Source organism: Epinephelus lanceolatus, chromosome 11 (assembly GCF_041903045.1).
Source record: "Epinephelus lanceolatus isolate andai-2023 chromosome 11, ASM4190304v1, whole genome shotgun sequence".
Classification (NCBI taxonomy): domain Eukaryota; kingdom Metazoa; phylum Chordata; class Actinopteri; order Perciformes; family Serranidae; genus Epinephelus; species Epinephelus lanceolatus.
In genome coordinates, this window is record NC_135744.1 from 14,967,278 (window position 1) to 14,989,856 (window position 22,579).

Genomic DNA, 22,579 nt, shown 5'->3' on the forward strand with positions numbered 1-22,579 from the left:
TGCCAAATTTGACGAAATTCCCTCAAGGCATTTGAGATGCTGCATTAACAAGAATGAGATGCAAGGTCACAGTCAGTTCGTTTAAATGACATTAGAGAAAATCTATTTTTTGTGTTCTTGAGTCTGACTAAAATCGAACTTTTAAAATCCGACTGAAATCGTACTAAATCGAATTTCTCATAGTTGGACGAACACACCCAGATAATGTGATCTCAGCATATGCTCCACAGTGTCTGAAGAAGAAGCTGGTCACGACATGGCGAAATCTACATCAAGAGAAATGTACAGAGCTGTAAAGTTGTCCACCATGGTACCAGTTTGCTGCTAGCTAACCGTAGCTAACTTGTTTGTCGATTGTTTGGTCTGTGACGTAACAGGTCAACCAGAAAAAGGTCCAATACTAACAAGCTGAAAGGGGGCATATCTCCACCTATTGTAGCGGAGTCAGACATATTTTAGGTCAATCATTTCCCCTCCTGTGCTGATGTACTGGTAAAAGGGCAGTCGTTCAATGAAATGGCCTCGTCGAGCTGTAACCGTAGCTCGACTAACTATGCATGTAAACGTACTGTTTGTTCGCTAAAATCTAATCAGATCTTCGTTGAGTCCAACTGGAAATTCCCGCAAGAATGGGATGGACGGACAAATGGCCCAAAAACATATTGCCTCCGGCCATGGCTATTGTCAGCACGGAGGCATAGAAATTAGGAAAAAAGTCTAAAGTAAGTTACAGTCACTGATTTTTGCAACTTTAGTTTTTTTTTCCATGTGAATGACCCGTCCATCCAACAGGAAAGTATTCCAAGCGTCTATAAAGGTGCTTCTTGAAAAACAGGAATAAATTAAAATACCACCTGGCATTCTCCGTACTCTAAGTAGGACATGACTCCTGCAAGTAAACAGAGGATCAAAACATTTTTAATTACAGGGCTTTAAGTTCAGCGAGGACCCCTTGTGGCAGTTAAAGGACTGCGGTCGGTGAAGAGGTTTCATTTTAAATGTTTGCCAGTCCCTGGTGGTAATATAAACATGATAATGAAAATTGATCAGAAAGACGATTGGCAATGGCTTCTGTTTAACAGTGAAGAATGAAATTAGTGAAGTGGATAAAGAAAGAAAGAAAGAGCACAAAAACTACCAACCACTGTTGGTCTTTAAACATGAAATTCCACCAACAGAAGGGACACATAATTTAAAAGCTTCTGTCTGTGGCTCGTCAACATGTAAATGTATAAAAACAATGCACCACTGTAGCCTGCTGGACAAAGCAGAGAATACATGCAGGTTATGAAGAAATGATTATCCTCACAATAGAAGTCAACTGATAAGCCCTCATCTAATCAATCTTATAAACCTCATCGAGATAAGTGAAATAAAGTTTTGCAGTTAATGGAGGGCTATAACCTTTCCTCCTCTGTAATATTCCCATAATCGACTATCCTCCGGCCTAATAAAGGAGATTATAATGTGTCTAATGTCAAATTTATTTCTGCTTTTGATACATTAATCTCCAGCAGTATTGCTATAATATTTATGTATGACACAGCACCTGTAGTCCACTGTAACACAGTACAGTGTTTCAAAGGCTACTCCCTCTTCTACCTTGGAGCACTGGCGACACCTTGTGGCTGGTTAAGTGTAGGTGTCACAGTAGAATAAAAGCAGTTTGTCATCTCTGCCATTAAAAAAACCAAACAGTTTAAATTTGTAGATGCAAGAAACAGTACTTCATAGTAATAAATTAGTGCCGTCCATGCAAGTCTAGTTGAGTTTATTTAGAAAGGGGCAGTGCAAATTAATAAATACACATGGTATAAAAATGCTAGAAAATGCCATTATCCAAAAGGCTATTTTTCATCTGTAGTCCCTTGGCCAAGATGTTACACAAGGCTACCTAAAATACAACAAAGCACAAAAAAGGAAACCAGTGCATACAGCTTAAAAGACTGCTTTGAACACATCATGATTTGAACACTTTTTTTTAGTTATGATCATCAAAAGTATGATTCAGTGCTAAAACCTGATGACAAAGTTGATGCAAAATATAAGGACATACTATTTTTAAAACACACCAGAGGCAGTTGTCACCTGCACACCAAACTCCATTAAGAAATCTTGCATAATAATATTTGCCTGGCTGAATTGTTAACACACACAACTCACATGGCCTGATTTCAACATTTCAACTGTTAAGAAGGCTGTTTTGGAAAAATCGGCGTTACAGGTTTTGAATAAGAAGGTCGACTAAGCCGTTACTTGACCCTGCTTACAAGCCTATAACCTACAGCAAGATTGAGTGTGTGTGTTACACTTGAATCATTATCAAAGAGGGGGAAATCAGTGCTGGATGTAATGAAAGATGCCGAATTGGAGGGTGACTTCCAAAGCTTGGCGTGACCTGTAAAGTTGTTTCCTCGATATTGTATACATTTGAGTAAAGCGGAGCCTATGGCAAGCCGTTTTAACATTTAATCACTAAATCCGACTATCCGGAATTACCATTATATCACAAATCACAATTTGCCTCACAGGGCTTTACAGCATACGACATCCCTCTGTCCTTTGGACCCTCACAGCAGACAAGGAAAAACTCCCCAAAAAAACCCATTTAACGGGGAAGAAACGGTATATCTATAACGTCATTTTGACTAGTAGTAATGTCATTGTGACTAGTATTAACTTTAATTTAAGATATCTGTAACGTCATTCTGACTAGTCAAAACTGAATTACAGATATCTGTAATTAGAGTTTTGACTAGGCAAAATTATGTCGCAGATATCAGTAATGAATATCCAGTCTAGCGATTAAATGTTAAAACAGCTTGCCATAGTGGCAGCACCTTTAAGCGAGGTACTGCTGTCTCTGTAGCCCCATGATCAGATCCTCCAATTGGCCAATCGGGAATCACAACAATCCTGTCATGATGAGAAGCTACGCCGTCATTGGATGCCTTTTCTACGACGTCAGAGGTAACTCAGCACTGATTGGTCGCTTGGTCACCTTTAGTTTAGTACTGAGCCCTTCGCCGTTTCACTGGGAGACGAGCAACCGACACATGGTACGACATAACATTATATTAATAACTTAGTGCAGCTGACTTAATCGCTACTGACACCGTGTGATGCAGTCTTTAGTGTTTGTAAATGCATGCGGTGATAATAATATGCATGTTTAGTGAAGCTGTAACAGTCGGTCAGGAAGTTAAAGTAACAGTGTGACATCTTAACCTACACGTATGGTGCCTATAACTTTATGTTATATGAATTTGTGTCTCATGGTTACTTGGGCATAGTTATTTATTCTAGCTGCAGGAATTAAATCTGTTGTGGTAAAACTGAAGGGGTGGAGTCAGGATGTGGGTACTGTCCAGGGACCAGGCGGCCAAAATCGAAGGTCCAGAGGTCATCAGCACAGTAAGCTCGATAAAGGTTTGAAAAACATATATAAAACTAAATTTATACACTTACTGCCTACTAATGTAATGGCTTCGTCAATCAATCAATCAATCAATCAATTTTATTTATAAAGCCCAATATCACAAATCACAATTTGCCTCACAGGGCTTTACAGCATACGACATCCCTCTGTCCTTAAGACCCTCACAGCAGATGAGGAAAAACTCCCCAAAAAAAACCCTTTAACGGGAAAAAAAAAACGGTAGAAACCTCAGGAAGAGCAACTGAGGAGGGATCCCTCTTCCAGGACCGACAGACGTGCAATAGATGTCGTACAGAACAGATCAGCATAATAAATTAACAGTAATCCGTATGACACACTGAGACAGAGAGAGAGAGAGAGAGAGACAGAGAGAGAGAGAGAGAGATGCAGGTAATGACAGTAGCTTACAACAACATTATTGAAAGTAATAATATTATAGTTATAGTTCTGGCTACTGTGGTACAATATGTTGAAAGTATGTATCAATATCTGGCAGTATACATGTGTGTATATTAACAGTAGAAGTATGACTAATGACTAATGATAGCAGCAGCAGCAGGAGGCATCTGGCAGGACCACGGGAGCAGCACAACCACACACGTCACGCTATCCAGGCACCGCTGCGATATGAGTTAATCTGAGAGACAGTGGAGCACAAAGGCTCCGGAGAAGAAGCCGAGTTAGTGACATCCAGAATGGCCGAGTTAGCAAGATGCAGTAATAGAATACGAGAGAGAGAGAGAGAGAGAGAGAGAGAGAGAGAGAGAGAGAAGGAGAGAAGGTGCCCGGTGTGTTATAGGGGGGTCCTCCGGCAGACTAAACCTAAGTCAGCCTAACTAGGGGCTGGTACAGGGCAAGCCTGAGCCAGCCCTAACTATAAGCTATATCAAAGAGGAAAGTCTTAAGTCTAGTCTTAAATGTGGAGATGGTGTCTGCCTCCCGGACCATAACAGGAAGATGATTCCACAGGAGAGGAGCCTGATAGCTGAAGGCTCTGGCTCCTGATCTACTTTTGGAGACTTTAGGGACCACGAGTAACCCTGCATTCTCAGAGCGCAGTGTTCTGGTGGGATAATATGGCACTATGAGCTCACTAAGATATGACGGAGCGTGACTATTTAGAGCTTTATAAGTTAACAGTAGGATTTTAAATTCAATTCTGGATTTTACAGGGAGCCAGTGCAGAGAAGCTAAAACAGGAGAAATATGATCTCGTTTCTTAGTTCCTGTTAGTACACGTATTGCTGCATTCTGAATTAGCTGGGGAGTTTTTAAGGACTTACTAGAGCTACCTGATAATAGAGAGTTACAGTAATCCAGCCTAGAGGTAACAAAAGCGTGGACCAATTTTTCTGCATCTTTTCGGGTCAGGATAGGCCTAATTTTCGCAATATTACGCAGATGAAAAAATGCAGTCCGTGAGGTTTGTTTTAAATGAGAATTAAAAGACAAATCTTGATCAAATGTTACTCCAAGGTTTCTTACAGTAGTGCTAGAGGCCAGAGCAATGCCATCTAGAGAAACTATGTCATCAGATAAAGAGTCTCTGAGTTGTTTGGGGCCAAGAACAATAACTTCAGTTTTGTCTGAATTTAACATCAGGAAATTGGTGCTCATCCAATTTTTTTTGTCTTTAAGGCAATTATGGAGTTTAGTTAATTGATTACTTTCTTCTGGCTTCATCAATAAATACAGCTGTGTATCATCCGCATAACAATGGAAATTTATAGTGATTTCTAATGATGTTACCTAAAGGAAGCATATATAGAGTAAATAGGATTGGTCCGAGCACAGAACCTTGCGGAACTCCAAAACAAACTTTGGTATGTAAGGATGATTCATTATGAACGTCAACAAACTGAAAACGATCAGATAAATAAGATTTAAACCAGCTTAGTGCAGAACCTTTTAGGCCAATTAAGTGATCCAGTCTCTGCAGTAGAATTTGATGGTCAATTGTGTCAAACGCCGCACTAAGATCTAATAAAACAAGTACAGAGACAAGTCCTTTGTCTGAAGCAATCAGAAGGTCATTTGTAATTTTAACTAGTGCTGTCTCAGTGCTATGATGCACTCTAAATCCTGACTGAAATTCCTCAAATAAATTATTATCATGGAGAAAATCACACAGCTGGTCTGCGACTACTTTCTCAAGGATCTTTGACATAAAGGGAAGATTATTTGTGCAATACAGCTGTCTGTGCTTTGTCAGTAGTTTATTCAGTTAATCATCCAGTTATACTTGTGCTCCAAAGATCTGCACAATGTTTCTTATTTTCAGGACATTTACATAATCGGCTTAAATATTCTATAAATGTGATTAAATGTTATAAAGACATGTAGAGTGTGAAGGTTCGTTCTTGACCTCAGAAACAGTAGTTTACAAAAAAAGATCAAATAAAATAATAGCTCAAGTTCAACTTACTTGATTTCATCGTTTTGTTATTTTCATTCGATATTTTTGTCATTATCATTTAACATTTTCAGTATTTTATGTTTTTATCGTATCTTATTACATTTTAAATTATTTTATGTTATTTTATTTTTTTATTTAAGTTAAATTTTATTTTATTTATTATTTTTTATTTTATTTTTAATTTATTAATTGTTAATGCAGTTTCTAAATGCCATAAAGTCAAGCAGGTGTAAAGTTTGACCTTAAACATGTCTCAAATGATTCATACAAGAGATGACAGGAAACAGCAGGGCTTCTGGGAAATGAAGTGCTGTTTTAATAATGCGTCCTCACATGATGTTTGGACGTCAGACTAGTTTGTCTCTTTTCCACACGTTACAGGTTCAACCATGGATCTTCTGCTGAATGTTGCCGACTATTACGTCCTCACCCCGTACGTGTACCCTGCGTCGTGGCCTGAGGACGGGGCCCTGCGGCAGATCCTCAGCCTGTTGGCGCTGACCAACCTCGGGGCTGTGGTCCTGTACCTGGGCCTGGGGACCATCAGCTACTTCTTCATCTTCGACCACAAACTGATGAAACACCCACACTTTTTAGAGGTACGAAGCCTGGATCTCCTGTTTTTGCTGAGTGACGTAGCGTTCTATCTACTATGGGGGACATAGCCTAAAATAATCCACCATGTTTTAGAGTATTTTTGCGATAGTGGTTAGCATTGTCGCCTCACAGCAAGAGGGTTCCTGGTTCAAGCCAATGGTGGAGGGTTCAAATCCCGGGGTGAGGGAGTCCTTCTGTGCAGAGTTTGCATGTCCAAAGTCCAAAGACATGCAGGTGAACTCATGACCGCTGGTGAGGTGTGAATGTGACCATGAACGATGATACAAAAACATGGGAAAACAGGTCCTGGGTTGAAAAAACTTACCTTTTAAGCTTGAGTAAATCCCCCAGAACACAATGATCAGGAGCATTGGGAGCATTAACAGTGAGTCAGTCTTTCTCTCAATACTTCTCTCAATAGGGTTTCGGATTCTGTGTTAATGGCAGCTGTTCAACATTATTACAGATGAATTAACCCTTTGAAACTTGGGCAAATTGGCTTGATTTCTTTTTTAAAAACATGGGACACTCATTAAGCAGGTGTGAAAACAAATTATACCAGGTCTGGCAACCCTTTATAGACCAGTTACCTTGCCAACGCCTACGTCTATGATAGACGTAATGAGGACGTAATGGAGGAGGGAGGAGTAGGCCGTGGAGGGAGGTGGGGTTGCAGCAGGAGGAGGATGGGACTTTGGAGGGAGGCGGGAGTTGTGGATATTCAAATAATCAAAGTGCTGTGTGAAATGCAAGAAAGGTAAGAGTAGCTTTAAGTATCACCAGGAATCTACATACCTGCTGTATCTTTATATGTGTATACATTTCCCTTTTTTATTTCTTTTAAATCAGCTGTTTGTTATTTTCTCCTTCTTAGAATCAGGTTCAGAGGGAGATCAAATGTGCGATGACCTCTCTTCCTTGGATTAGCATCCCCACGGTGGCCTTGTTTTTCGCTGAAGTTAGAGGATACAGCAAACTATACGATAACATCAAAGAGTCTCCACTGGGTAAGTTGAAAAATAACCTCACCGAGCTTCTGTTATCTTGTTGGTTCAATGCGTCTGAAGCCCTGAATGCACTGAGCTCTTTGTGGTGACACGGCCTGTGTGCTTTCAGGTTGGCCTGGGCTCTTCCTGAGTATGATCTCCTTCATCTTCTTCACTGACATGTGTATCTACTGGATCCATCGCTTCCTGCATCATAAGCTTTTTTACAAGGTGAGTATGTGCTTTATTTTTAACCTGTTAGGTTCATCTTTCCACTTAAAAGCTGTATGATGCATTTAATACCAACAGTTCAGTCATTTGACACAGATAAATCACTGATTTGTTTTCCCTTTTTAATGTCTTAATAAATCTACAATAAAAAATAAAATATATGTAAATAATAAAAAATATATTTTCTTAAATAATTCGTCGTGCAGATCATTTTCACTTCCTGTTGCCACACACTGGGTTTGTACATTTAAGTAAGATGACAAAATGGACAAAAATGACCACAATGCATTACTATTACACCAAACAAAGACACATTTCATGTTTTATATTTTATTTTGGCAACGCATGAAGAAATGTAATTCCTTTTGTCTGCCAAAAAGTCCTCTACTGACAAAGAAATGCACATTACATTGTCTTACATTGTGATGTTAGCTATGTTTGGGGTCACTTAGACCCCAGAGAGGTCTAACTCTCTGTTACACCTCAAAACAATCTGTTGAAAAAAATTACAAAGCTAAAAATCCAAAAAGAATCCAAATTGCCAAAAACCCCAAAACAGAAATCCAAAAAGATTGTTGAGGATTTGGGACATCTAGTAGCCTTGAAATCCAGACCCAAATCTAGAAAGATTTAGGGTCTGGCTATGAGTAATGCAAATGGCCCAACTTGAGGGGCGGCACCAAGCATGCATTTGAAAATATCACTGCACGCTATTGGATAACACTACGACCAATCAGAACAATACATGGGGTGACGTATCCACCTTATTTTCAAACGCGGAAGTAAAAAGTGATCAACTTCCGTTTTTTTGTGCATGACTTCCGGTCAGCCGCTTTCCCTCATGCTTTCCCTTACCGCAGCTAACGGTGCAAGCTATTTTTTTTTCCAATTTTCAGTTGTTTATGTTAGTCAATCAGTTAGTTAGTTAGTTAGTTAGTCTGTGTATTTTGTATAGATAACTGTGCCCACGTTTCCGTTATAACGGAAATTTATTCCCTCTAAACGCGAATAAATCGCACATCAATCATAAACTATGAACCAAAAAAGCACAGTCTATCCCAAGTGAGACAAACTGCTTGATCCCCTTCTCCAGTGTACCAGCAGAGAACCTGCAGAACCGAATCAGCGAAAAAACACACCGGGTTAAGCCTCTCTATCTGAGCAGCTGAAGCTGCGGCTCGTACCCTCGACACACAGATGGTGCTTCTGCATGCCAGCCAAACGTGTGCGCAACTGTGAGAAATAAATATGTGAGGTGTACGCTGCTTTTCTATCTTTTTTTCCCTTTTCTTTCTTTCTTTCTGTCAGCGACATACACTCCTAACACAGGACGGGTTGTTTTAATTGACTGAGTTGATCATTAAGCCATAGTGATGCGCGGATCGGCTCTGATAGCACCCAAAACAGCATGTACGCATCAACCATCCAGCCGTTACAACATGATTGAGCTAGCAAAGCAGTTTTGTGTTGCTATGTGTGGTATTTATTCAGTTTTGGGAAATCACGATGTCTAGAAAGCATCAGTGGCTGCAGCTGACAGGGACAGCTAACGTTAACACTAGCAGCAAAGCTAACACCAGGATCGTCATCCGTTAAAAGCCTCCCGTTGTCGGATACGACATGAAACTACTCCAATTAGCTCAATCATGTTGTAACTAAGACATCCGCTGGAGAAAATATTTTTTTCATGGGCCACTTTGTGAGTTTAGTGAGTTATTACAGACACGGCTAATGGCTAACAGCTAACGGTTAGCCCAGCTAATCTACGATAACCGTGTTATTAATTACACACAGAGAAAATACCAATGTTTGTTCAGTCATTGTGTTTATAGACTTTACAAACATCAGATTAGTCTAAACGGTGATATAGTGACGTGAAAAATGTGATATATACATATATATAGCTAAACTCAGCAAGGTAAACAACAAGGCAATTCCCATTTTCAGTGGTAAGAGTACTGGTCCGGAAGTGTCGCACAAAAAAACAGAAGCTGGCTGCGTTCTGTTTTGCCTCCGTGTTTCCGTGAAAAATAAGGTGGATACGCTTAGCTACCAGCGGAGCTAACTGGTAGATTAGACTCTTGTCGTATCCGGTCGGCAAAACAGTTAAAACGTCCTTCTTGCAAAGGAAAGACTCGAGCACCGTCTTCAGTTCCTCTTTTAGGGAAAAAGCCAAGTCTAATTCGTTCATTGTAGCGGCCAAAGCCATTTCAAACAACTGGTGTTCATCCGTAGCCATCTTGCAATGTTTACTGACTGATTCCGGACTTCGTCATCGCAGCGCTGTCGTCATCAGTTTAGCTCGCCTCTGGCCCGCCTGTATCAGATACACCGATGTGATTGGTGCAGCTCAGCTACAAGGGCATGGGTAATGAGCATCATTACTGATTGCCAGAATTACTCACTGAGCAAATTCAAATTGTGCTCTCGCGAGTACTCTGGATTTCCATGGTAGACATCTAGTGCTATGTAAAATGTTTTGCCAACTAGGGCTGGGTACTTGTACACAGTATCTGTGATGGAAATCTGAGATTTACATCTAAGCACATTATACATGTTAGAAAACACTTGTTGAAAACATGCGGGAGGACTGGGAACTGTTGGCTGTTTCTACATCCAGGATTTTTTGGGTGGGGCTAAAAGCCTGCCTGATGACACACTGGAGCGGCCCTTAGCACAAGCCCTGCCCCCACACTATGTAAGAACTAGAGCTGTTGAGTCTCCTTGTTGTTTGAAAAAATGCAGTCTGCTGCTGCAGACGAAGAAAAACGAGGTCGGTGTCCTCTGGCTCCAAATTTGATTCTGGCTCTGGTGGCTTAAACGTGTATGGCTGTACAAGTCCAATACAGCTGCTAGATGAAGCATCCATTGTGGTGCTACAATGAAAAGTGGCTGAAGCTTTCCTGTGAATTCAGCAGACATGCCAAAGAGTCTCATTTTTTCATGATTTTGAAACATAGTTTTATATACTTTAAAGTGGCAATAAACAAAACTCATCATTTCTAGATTGAAGGAATTAAAAAAATCGCTATGTGAAGAACTAGGGGTGTAATTTCATCTGGAGTGTAGCATTACCTCACACACCCTCTCTCTGTGTTGATCTCCAGCCCATTGTTTACAAGCCGGTCCGGCTGCGCTGCGGCTACATTCATGTGAATACACCCCCCCCGCCCCCCCGGAGCCCTTGGCCCTCCCTCCCTATAAAAGGCTACAGGCAGTGAGCAATGGCAGTGCATATTTTCGAAGTGAAATGACGGAGTCAAATGTCTGTTTTAATTAGTGTTACAGTAACGTTAGGCACCTGTCCCTATGTCGATTCAATTAAATTTAATGTTACAATCGTGCATGCATGGGTTAATGTCCGGACCTTGAGTTATTAGCGGTTCGGTCCCAGCAATGGGTCAGGCGTTACGGTTGTGTTAGGTGAGTAGCCCGGCCAGCGTTGCCAGGTATGCGATAATTATCGTATTTGTACGATAATTTGGCCCTCTGTACGATGTACGATCAGTAATCCCAAAAAAGGCCAAATGTATGATAATTTGACCATTTCATGAATGTGTGGTTGTAATCAGTATGCCAGAGTTTTTTTGTGAGCCCTGAAGGCATCTGTTCCCATGTGACATGTTTCCAGCCAATCGCACTTTGCTTAGCATGAGATACGGGTGACGTTTGTCTCTGAACAATGAGCACGATTGGCTGAATGATCAGCTGTACCCGCCCCATGAGGCGCTAGGACCCATCAGGAAGTCGAGCGAGAATGAGATTCAAAACAGAAGAAGAGGAAAAACAGAAGCAAGGAAAATGGAAAATAAACACTAGAGTGACTATATTTAAGCAATATCACACGAGAGGGAGTGATGTTGTAATGTATATTGTCACGGCTGTGATACGGTCCGTGACGATATACAGTACAACATCACGACCTCGAGTGTGATATTGCTTTTATACAACAGTTCAACAACAGCTTTAACAGCAATGCAGAGTAAGGAAATGTTAACAAAAAGTGATGAAATAAATTATTTAACTATGTTATGTAGCTCCGCGAAAACAAACATTTCCCCCAGTCCGTTGCCAGGCAATGCAGCACACACGCCAGGAACTCACAAGCTACTTTGTATATAGGCCCTGTCCAAATACCCGCACTTGCGCCCTTGTGCCCCTTAATTGCGCGCTCCCGCTAAGGGGCACAAGTGCGTAGGGTGTCCAAATTGTTTTCTGTTGTTATCAAGGGGTGCAAACCTGCGCCCTTAATGCACCCCTTCCGAAAGTGCGCATCAGACCTCACTTCGCTGAAGGATTTTAACCAGAATCCTCCATAGTGTCGTGATGCTGTAACACTGCACAGCTGGCCGGTACAACTCACCATCTTCAAACGGTAACTGACGTGTCCGCGAGCCGTTAACTCCGACTGACAACAACCGTTAGAGGAACATAACGTCAAACAACAAGCTGCATGGACTTAATAATACAAGACAGGGCATTAATAATGAAATAATATACAGTTTACAGTTGACTGGAGGTTTGTATGACAGTCCACTTTACAGTTTTGATTGTGTCTTTAATTATTATTATTTTATTACTGTATGTCTTTATAGTTCATTTTATATCACAATTTATCCAAGCAAAAAATGTTTAACAGTAATAACGGTAATCTATGCTATGTTAACGGTAGAGTAAAAAAAGATGTTACAGCTAATATACACATTATTAACAGGTAAATTCAAGAGTAAAATTTAATTTAATTTACCAGTTGGTTGGGCATCAGCATCAATACTTGGATCTGATGTAGATGCCGCCTTCTCCTGCGGCTCCTGTAGAAGCGAAAATCGGTGCCTGGAAGTGGCCAGATGGCACCTGACCTCGTCTCCTACTTCTCCTGCAGATCGTCCTCTGATGTTGATTTAGTATCTTAGGTTCAGTTGGCAAACACTTAGAGAAACACTGGAGTCAAGTAGAATCAGGTGCAGTCGAGTTTAATGTGTTCACAAGCAACAACACATACAACTCATTGAGTCAGGCTCCGGAGCGCGACTGAAGTTTCCCTCTCTGCGTTCTCTCTTTTATGCTGGTGAAGATTCGAGAGAATCTCCACCCTTTTCCTTTAATCCTGCCCACCTAAACCCAAACCTATTAGTGGCAGATCCTTTTCTTTTTAGCCTTTTCCCATCTGGTCCAAATCTATTGGTAGTAGGCCCCTTGGGCCCTTGCCCAAACATGACCTAGGCCTGGAAATCCCCAAATTCTCCCACCATTAGATTGAAATATATAAAACTTGGGGACTTTCTCTATACAGTCCCCTGTGCGTTCATGCAGTGTGAGCTTAGAATGTGTGTCATGGAATACAAACATTAAAGAGTGTGTGTGTGTGTTATTATTAAACAATACATGGTGTGGTGTATGTGTGTTCTTCAATGTGAATGCATAACCCTGTGTTATGAATACATAAACTTGTATAACCTTGTTTTATCACACATAGATGCATAACAAATAGTTTTATAGGAATTGGTAACATAAAACATGGTTATATGAACTTCACTCTTAATCAACTTATGCAGTTTAACACTTTTATCTAAAACATGGTTATATGAACTTCACTCTTAATCAACTTATGCAGTTTAACACTTTTATCTGATTAAAGATTAAATCTTACACTACATTCCCCCCTTTGGGGCTACATAGTCCCATCTAATGCTTGAATCAGAGAGAGAAAAATATATATATATATATATTCCCCCCTTTGGGACTTCATAGTCCCATACTACTTAATTAAGATCAGTAAATGTCACACGTAAACCAACTTCAGTGAGCCTTCTACTAAGTAATCATACTGTGTGAACATTATGCAATAATGTTTTGAGCACAAAAGCTAAGTTAGATGTTCCATTGCATGCATGATTATTTATAGTGGCCTCATACATAGATCACAATTGGCAAAATACATATCACTCTTTAGCCATACTGGACTCTGTGGCTCAAATAAAAACTGTGCTGCCCAAGGTTAAAACTGAGCCATGGTTTAATGAGGAAACCCGTGCAGCTAGACGGGAGTGCCGCAAAGCAGAGCGGAAGTGGAAGAAGGACAAGCTGCAGGTTTCCCTCCAAATCCTAAAGGACTGTTGGCGCTGCTACCAGAACACTGTTAAAGAGACCAAAAGGAAATACCTGTCAAACCTCATTGAGCTAAATCGTCATAACTCACGTGTGTTATATAAAACCATTGACACTGTTCTTAATGCCCCACAGCCTGTCAGCTTGGAGGCATCTCCTGACATGTGCAATAGCTTCCTGCATTTTTTTATTGATAAGGTTGCTACTGCAAGGGCTCTCATCTCAGCCCCTGCATCTGACCCCTCTGTCCCTGTTCCTTGTTCTGCAGCTCTTGATAAGTTTGAACCTGTGTCCCTATCATTTTTAGAAGATCTGATTGACCATATTAAGCCATCAGGTTCTCCCTGTGACGTTGTCCCTCCTGGTTTCTTCAAAGTAGTTTTCCCTAGTATAGGATGGTCGGTTCTGGCCATCATCAACAGCAGTCTGTCCTCTGGTGTTGTTCCCCCAAGTCTGAAACATGCAGTGGTCCAGCCCCTACTTAAGAAACCTGGCCTTGATGGCAGTGTGCTGGCCAATTTTAGGCCCATCTCTAAGCTGCCTTTTATCTCCAAAATCTTAGAAAAAGTTGTTCATGCTCAGCTAAAATCGTTTTAAGATGAGCATAATGTCCTGGAGATCTTTCAATCAGGCTTTAAAACTCTGCATAGCACCGGGTTTTTAATGACATCCTCCTGGCAAATGACTCTGGTGACAATGTAATTCTTGTTTTGTTGGACCTAACAGCGGCTTTTGACACCGTGGACCACAATACCCTAGGGGCTCGGTTACGCCACCTAGTGGGCATCTGTGGTACTGCACTGGAGTGGTTCATATCTTATCTGGCCGACAGAAGCATGAGTGTAAGCCTTGGAAACTCAGAATCCAGCTCTGCTCCACTGCCGTATGGGGTTCCACAGGGGTCGATTTTAGGGCCCCTGCTTTTTTCTTTGTATCTACTGCCCCTGGGATCCATCCTGAGAAAGCATGGCATCTCTTTCCACTTTTATGCTGACGATAGTCAGATATATGTGCCGCTAAAAAAGAAAAATGCCTTCTCACTCACACCACTTCTGGCATGTCTTGAAGACATCAAAGAATGGATGGCCTTGAACTTTTTAAATTTTAATGAGAAAAAAACAGAAGTGATGGTGTTTGGTCCCAGTGGCCTTTGTGAACCTCCCCCTGTTGACTTAGGCCCTTTGGCAGATTTTTTAAAGCCAACAGTCTCAAACTTGGGTTTTAAGATGGACAGTGATTTTAAATTGGATCGGCAAATTAGCTCTGTAGTGAAGTCCAGCTTTTTCCAAATTAGACAGCTGGCTAAGGTGAAACCTTTCCTTGCACAACAGCACTTTGAAACAGTAATCCATGCCTTTATTACATCTCGGCTGGATTACTGTAATGCACTTTATTTTGGAGTCAGCCAGTCCTCCCTCGCACGTCTCCAGTTGGTGCAAAACGCAGCTGCGCGCCTGTTAACTGGAGTACGTAAGAGGGAGCACATAACTCCCATCCTGGCCTCCCTCCACTGGCTGCCTGTGCACTTTAGAGTCCATTTTAAGATTCTTTTATTAGTTTTTAAATCTGTAAATGGTCTGGCCCCACCTTACCTCTCTGAGCTTCTTCACCCCTACGCTCCTGCTCGGTGCCTCAGGTCAGCTGATCTGCTGCTTCTGGAGGTGCAGAGGTCCAAACGGAAGCTCAGAGGGGACAGAGCTTTCTCCGTTGCCGCTCCTAAATTGTGGAACGAGCTACCCCTCCACATTAGACAAGCCTCCTCACTGTCCATTTTTAAAACTCGTCTAAAAACCCATTTTTATTCCTTGGCTTTCAACTCTGCATGAGACTCTGCTTCTGTTTTAGTGTTTTATAGTTTGTTTTATTTATTGTTTTATTGTTTTTAAATTGTTTTAAAAACAATAAACAATTATTTTAGTATTTATTTCCTGTTAATTGTTTTATGTCCCTGTGTTGCTTTGTCTATTTATGTACAGCACTTTGTTTCAGCCGTGGCTGTTTTAAAGGGCTATATAAATAAAGTTGAGTTGAGTAGCCAGTATTACTGTCCGGTTGTTGTCCATCAGACACATAGGCAGATATGCCCACCATCCGCAGTCGCCGATAGGACGCCACCTGGTCCCTCAGCATTCCAATCTCCTGTTGTAAAGCTTGATATCTGACCAGTTGTTGTTGTAAGGCATCCCTAGCCTGGGTCAGCTCCAGGACTTGGTTACGCAGGTTGGCTATCTCTTGTTCAGTCAGCCGCAGATGTTCCCTCTGCAGCCGTTTGTTCTCAGCCTTTCTGATTATGTAGGAGCCAAAGCGAACTCTGCGGAGTCTTTTCCGCAGTTTTATGGGAAAACTGCGCACAAGTCGGCGGAAAGGGCCTGCTGGAACAGGATGGAGCAGGGTGCGTAGCTTCTTTACCAAGTCTTCATGCTCTATCGTAGTTGGCACTCCATCAGGTAGTCTCCAGAGGAAACATTCCACCTGTTCTGGGAGCACTCCGTACTCCTGCTCCAAGATCTCACGTGTTTCCTGTGATAGGGCCTGTACTGACAGGTGACCCTCATTGCGGGATTCCAGGGCCTCCTCTGAGAGTTGCCCTATAAGCAGTGGGCTGGTAGGTGAATAGGATGACAGTGGTCCAAGATCGCCCTCTGACAGGACGATGGGTCAGGGGAGTGCAATGGCAGCAACCTAGTGCGGGCACTGTCCTTAAGGTTTCTCTGCTGAGGCGGTGCCTGCGCTGTGGTGGGTGTCTGAACCTTTAATGCGGCCTGCATCAGGTATTGGGAGCACTGCAGGCCTGGATTCAAGTTCCCCCAGCTTCCTTCTTGACTGGGACCTGCCTGGACTCTGCCATCCGGAGTAGCAGTGCTAGGGATTGGGTTGGGCACCTCTTGGTGGGTCCCACTCTGACTGGGGGCTTCGACCGGGTTCAGGATCTCTTGCAGTATGTAGCGGAGCAGGGAGTTGGTGGGAGATTGGGTTGGTGGCTGAATTGATGGCCAGGGTTGAGTGTGTTGAGAGTAGAGCTGTGACAGCGTCATCTGGGGAGCGCCTCCGCTGGGGGTGCCGGCTGGTGCAGAACGGCTGGCCATCGGGCAGGATAATCCTGGGTGGAATAGTGGAGGTGGAGATGACGGATATGGCGGAGAAGGCTGGTTTGGTACACTTGGCCCCTGCTGCTGGCACTGGAACCCAGGTTGGCCCCCCGGGTTCTGCTGGTATGGATATGGGGATCTCCAGTTCTCAGCCATGTTCTGCACCTATCTTAAGGTTGTAAAGGACATCTTTAATACATTTCACCTTTTTGTTTTTCTTACCTCTCCCTTCAGCACTTAATTCTATACATAAGCCATGCAAGCAGGATTAATTGTTAGTGGTTAAGTGTTAGTACTGGTCTGGTGACAGCAAGGGTATTAGGGGCTGGTGGCTCGTGGCATCCTCCGTTCTACATAATTTCCTCATATTCTCCTTCCGCTTGCCTATATTTCTGCTCATATTGGACAGCTTCTACTGCCATGCCTCGGGGCATTATCTCATATTGATTTCTAACATATCGCCCCATGATCCGATCCTTAGGAACCTTTCCCTGAGAGCCACTCATGTCTTCATATGGCTCTGCGCCTTCAGTGGGCCGTGGACCTTGGTCTATTATGACAAACTGTCCCATGTGTGTTTCCATGGCTCTTCTGAGCACTACCGGCACTAAGGGGATAATACAACAAGACACTACAAGAAGGGTCAACACAATGAGTCCCAACAGTACTCCTATCATTCGCAGAATCTTCCCAGGGGATAATTGCCCTAGCCAATCCCAAATTGAGGAAATCCTAGTGTTCCAACTGGAGTGCTGCACATGTTGGTCTCTTAATGTACGTATGTTCTGAAAGGCCCGGGTTAATTTGCCATCCTCCCCTGTGTGCATGGGGATGACAGTACAACAGTGTTCTCCTATCACATCACAGACCCCTTGGTCTTGGGCAAGCATTGTCTCGATAATGAGCCTGTTTTGCACCGTCATCAAAGATGTGGCATGCAGTTGCTCACTTACTCCTTGTAAGGCTTCTATGGTCCAATTTACAAATCTCTGCTGATTATACCACAAATAATTTACCCAGCGGCTATTACATTCTATGTACTGGGTGTTCACAAAGTATCCACCAAGGGGCACGGAACCCCATCCTCTGGCCCACGATATCCAGTCCTCTGATATAGCCAGTTGCCCCTCAGGCACCTGATCGTATGTAATGTATATGTTTGCATTCTTCTTCCAGGAGTATGTTTGAGTTTCAGCCGATCTACGAGACCTTGTTGCAGTACTGTTATTTAGACTATTGTTTAGACTTATTATCGTGACTTGTCCTGTTAACATTACTGGGGCACAAATTCCTGTCCAATTCGCTGGTAGCACAGCTTGCACCTGGCGATCGCTTTCACACATCCAAAATATGTCTGCTAGTAGTTCTGTGCCGTTACTAAAGTCACTAATCCCTACCCAAGCGGCAGATGTACAGTTGCCTGACCATATAGTTGAATTCTTTGACGCACCGTTGATCACCTGTTTGCACTGAATTTTGGCTTCTTCAGTAGTATTACATATCTTTTCCCGCCTGCGGGAGCTTGAAACTCCCATGTTTGTGATGTTTTCATGCCTACACTGGATCAGCTCCTCCGCCTCTTTGGTAGCGTTGAGAGAGGTGGAGTTGTCTAACATACTTTCTATCCCTTCTCCTCGTGCTATACAAAATGGGAATACAATATCTTGTGCCAAATGCACTACTGGAGGTACTTGATACTCCTGTTTGATTGGTTCAGGGGCGCCTTTAAGACTTACAGGACAAATTGCAGTGTTATTAGTGTGCTTCCCTCTCCCTGCTGCCATCCACATGGTGCACTGTGTAAAACAGAAAAATGTGCGTGCGCATTCCTCTATATCTGGGAGAGGCCTGACAATGGGAAAGCCCCTCTTCCTGTGACATGCTATACATGAGCTATTGGTGACTTGTTTAGCGGAATACTCTAGCCATTGATAGAACTTATTGGACTTCCAGGTGGTTGTTCTTATTACCTCTACTCTCCTTGCCCTCACATCCCTTGATTTTCTCTGGGGCACTGGATCCAACTGAAGCCACTGGCGGGCTACCTACAGTACAGGCCAAAAGTTTGGACACACCTTCTCATTCAATGCGTTTTCTTTATTTTCATGACTATTTACATTGTAGATTCTCACTGAAGGCATCAAAACTATGAATGAACACATGTGGAGTTATGTACTTAACAAAAAAAGGTGAAATAACTGAAAACATGTTTTATATTCTAGTTTCTTCAAAATAGCCACCCTTTGCTCAGATTACTGCTTTGCACACTCTTGGCATTCTCTCAATGAGCTTCAAGAGGTAGTCACCTGAGATGGTTTTCCAACAGTCTTGAAGGAGTTCCCAGAGGTGTTTAGCACTTGTTGGCCCCTTTGCCTTCACTCTGCGGTCCAGCTCACCCCAAACCATCTCGATTGGGTTCAGGTCCGGTGACTGTGGAGGCCAGGTCATCTGCCGCAGCACTCCATCACTCTCCTTCTTGGTCAAATAGCCCTTACACAGCCTGGAGGTGTGTTTGGGGTCATTGTCCTGTTGAAAAATAAATGATCGTCCAACTAAACGCAAACCGGATGGGATGGCATGTCGCTGCAGGATGCTGTGGTAGTCATGCTGGTTCAGTGTGCCTTCAATTTTGAATAAATCCCCAACAGTGTCACCAGCAAAACACCCCCACACCATCACACCTCCTCCTCCATGCTTCACAGTGGGAACCAGGCATGTGGAATCCATCCGTTCACCTTTTCTGCGTCTCACAAAGACACAGCGGTTGGAACCAAAGATCTCAAATTTGGACTCATCAGACCAAAGCACAGATTTCCACTGGTCTAATGTCCATTCCTTGTGTTTCTTGGCCCAAACAAATCTCTTCTGCTTGTTGCCTCTCCTTAGCAGTGGTTTCCTAGCAGCTATTTGACCATGAAGGCCTGATTGGCGCAGTCTCCTCTTAACAGTTGTTCTAGAGATGGGTCTGCTGCTAGAACTCTGTGTGGCATTCATCTGGTCTCTGATCTGAGCTGCTGTTAACTTGCGATTTCTGAGGCTGGTGACTCAGATGAACTTATCCTCAGAAGCAGAGGTGACTCTTGGTCTTCCTTTCCTGGGTCGGTCCTCATGTGTGCCAGTTTCGTTGTAGCGCTTGATGGTTTTTGCGACTCCACTTGGGGACACATTTAAAGTTTTTGCAATTTTCCAGACTGACTGACCTTCATTTCTTAAAGTAATGATGGCCACTCGTTTTTCTTTAGTTAGCTGATTGGTTCTTGCCATAATATGAATTTTAACAGTTGTCCAATAGGGCTGTCGGCTGTGTATTAACCTGACTTCTGCACAACACAACTGATGGTCCCAACCCCATTGATAAAGCAAGAAATTCCACTAATTAACCCTGATAAGGCACACCTGTGAAGTGGAAACCATTTCAGGTGACTACCTCTTGAAGCTCATTGAGAGAATGCCAAGAGTGTGCAAAGCAGTAATCAGAGCAAAGGGTGGCTATTTTGAAGAAACTAGAATATAAAACATGTTTTCAGTTATTTCACCTTTTTTTGTTAAGTACATAACTCCACATGTGTTCATTCATAGTTTTGATGCCTTCAGTGAGAATCTACAATGTAAATAGTCATGAAAATAAAAAAAAACGCATTAAATGAGAAGGTGTGTCAAACTTTTGGCCTGTACTGTATAAAGGTATGCTGCACCCTGTGTCTATGTCGGTGCAACCTCTGGTGTCACACCTAACTCTTGCTGTCACCCTACCTTCTGCACTACAGCGTGGTCCTATGGACCGGCCATGCAACCTAATGCTTCCTGGACCCTCCACCAATATGTCATCATAAGCATGCGATTTATAGTAGGTTAATTGTACTATCTCTCCGTGTGGTATCTTGCCCTGCTTGGCGGCTATGGTCCCTAGTACCACTGCACACTCGCCTACTTGCTCCTGGCCTTGTCCACCCTGCTCTACTCCTTCACTTTGTTTCACTCCTGCCAGGATGAGCAATAGGGTTAGTAGTACTGCAGCTATTACTCCCACTTTAATTCCTCCCCCCACACTTTCTGAGCCTTCAGGCCTTCCCTGGCATGATCTACCGAGGGCTGGTCCCTCTCTGGGGCCTGTGTCTCCTCTGTCTGCATTGCCTGTGTCTGCGTCTGACCCCTCTGGGTCTCTAGCCTCGCCTGTTCCTGAGCTGCTGCTTTCTGGGCTGCTACTTTCTGAGCTGCTGCCTTCTTCTCTTTCTCCTCCTTCTGCCTCTGCTCCCTCTGCTCTCTCTGTTCTTTCTGTGCTTGGGCCCTCATCACCGTCCCCGCGGCCATCAGATGACGACTCATGAGGTTCATTGCCAGCCACTGTGGACGGGGTGCCTCCCTCCGAGGTGCTCTCTGATGACACCTTCTCTGGCAGCGACCCACTGCTGTCACTCCGAACTCTGCCCCAGTCCCATCTGCTCGCCAAGCGTGCTGACCTCCTGGTCCCCTGTTCCTGCGGGGAGGCATCACCTTCCCCTTCTGGATGACCCTCTGCTTCCCTTGGGGCGGCCTCGCCTTCCCCTTGTGGTTCTGGGGGAGCTGCTCTTTGTCTGGCTCTAGGCCGAGGTATCGGTCTCTCTGGGTTGTTAGCTCTGCAGCAGTGGTTAAGATGGAACCAAATGTCCTTACCTTCTACTTTCAAGGCAGTTGGTGTGGCTAATATGACCTTGTATGGACCTTCCCTTCGTGGCTGGTCCCACTTCATTTTGAACACCTTGACGTACACCCACTGTCCAGGAAGTATTCTCTGAAGGTCCTCTGGAATTTCGACCCCTCTGTCCTCGGTGGTGGCTCTCACCTGCTGGAACACAGCCCTGTGGATACGAGTCAGACTTCATAAGTAATCAAACATTTCACCTTGCAACTGTTCCAGCGAGGGCCCTTCATAGGGACCTCTCAAGTATGGTATTGGCATGGGCTGACCCGTAAGCATTTCATGCGGCGTTAGATGCGTGACTCTGCTGGCTTGTGAGCGCATTGACATTAGAGCAAGTGGTAAAGCATCCACCCAATTGAGTTTATCTCTGGTATCTGCCACTATCTTAGCTATTTTGGCCTTCAAGATACCATTTGCTCTTTCTACTGCTCCCTGTGACTGGGGATGGTATACGCAGCCAAACTTTTGTTTAATTCCCAATTGCTTTAGTGTCTCTCGCACAACATTGGACACAAAGTGGCTCCCATTGTCTGATGATATAGTATCCGGCATCCCAAACCTTGGGAAGACTTCTTGACACAGAATTTTGGCAACTGTTCTGTGGTCTGATTTTGCGGTGGCTTTTGCTTCCACCCATCTGCTGTATCTACATATAACCACTAAAATATACCTCATTCCTCTTGCTCTCGACTGTGGTCCCAGGTCTATGTAGTCTAGCATAAGGTGTCTAAAGGGACCGTCTGGAGGTGGTATATGTGCCAGAGGGGCTGTAAAAACTTACCTGATGTTGTATCTTGTGCAAGTTTCACATTCACTTAGTACTCTATCTACTGTAGCTGCCATGAATGGTGACCACCATACTGCTTGCAATTTTCGTAGTATCTCCCCCCTTGCGCAATGGTCACTACCATGCGCCCAAATTATTGCATGTCTTAACAGTAAGGTTGGTAGGACAAAATGACCATGACTATCTCGCCATAGACCATGCATTGGACCCTGTGGCACTGTTCTGATGGCTCCACATTGCACCCA

The 22,579-nt window shown here is 43.3% G+C and overlaps 1 protein-coding gene across 1 annotated transcript in view; it reads left to right on the forward strand.

Annotated features, from left to right (window-relative positions):
• Positions 1–2,952: 2,952 nt before the first annotated feature.
• The window catches only part of sc5d (sterol-C5-desaturase), a 33,796-nt gene continuing 14,169 nt past the window's right edge, over positions 2,953–22,579 (forward strand). Inside the window, exons 1-4 of the mRNA XM_033649409.2 lie at positions 2,953–3,059; positions 6,237–6,454; positions 7,327–7,459; positions 7,569–7,669. Coding sequence (XP_033505300.1) covers positions 6,245–6,454; positions 7,327–7,459; positions 7,569–7,669 — 444 coding nt within the window. The 5' untranslated portion in view covers positions 2,953–3,059; positions 6,237–6,244. The remainder of the gene's footprint in view (positions 3,060–6,236; positions 6,455–7,326; positions 7,460–7,568; positions 7,670–22,579) is intronic.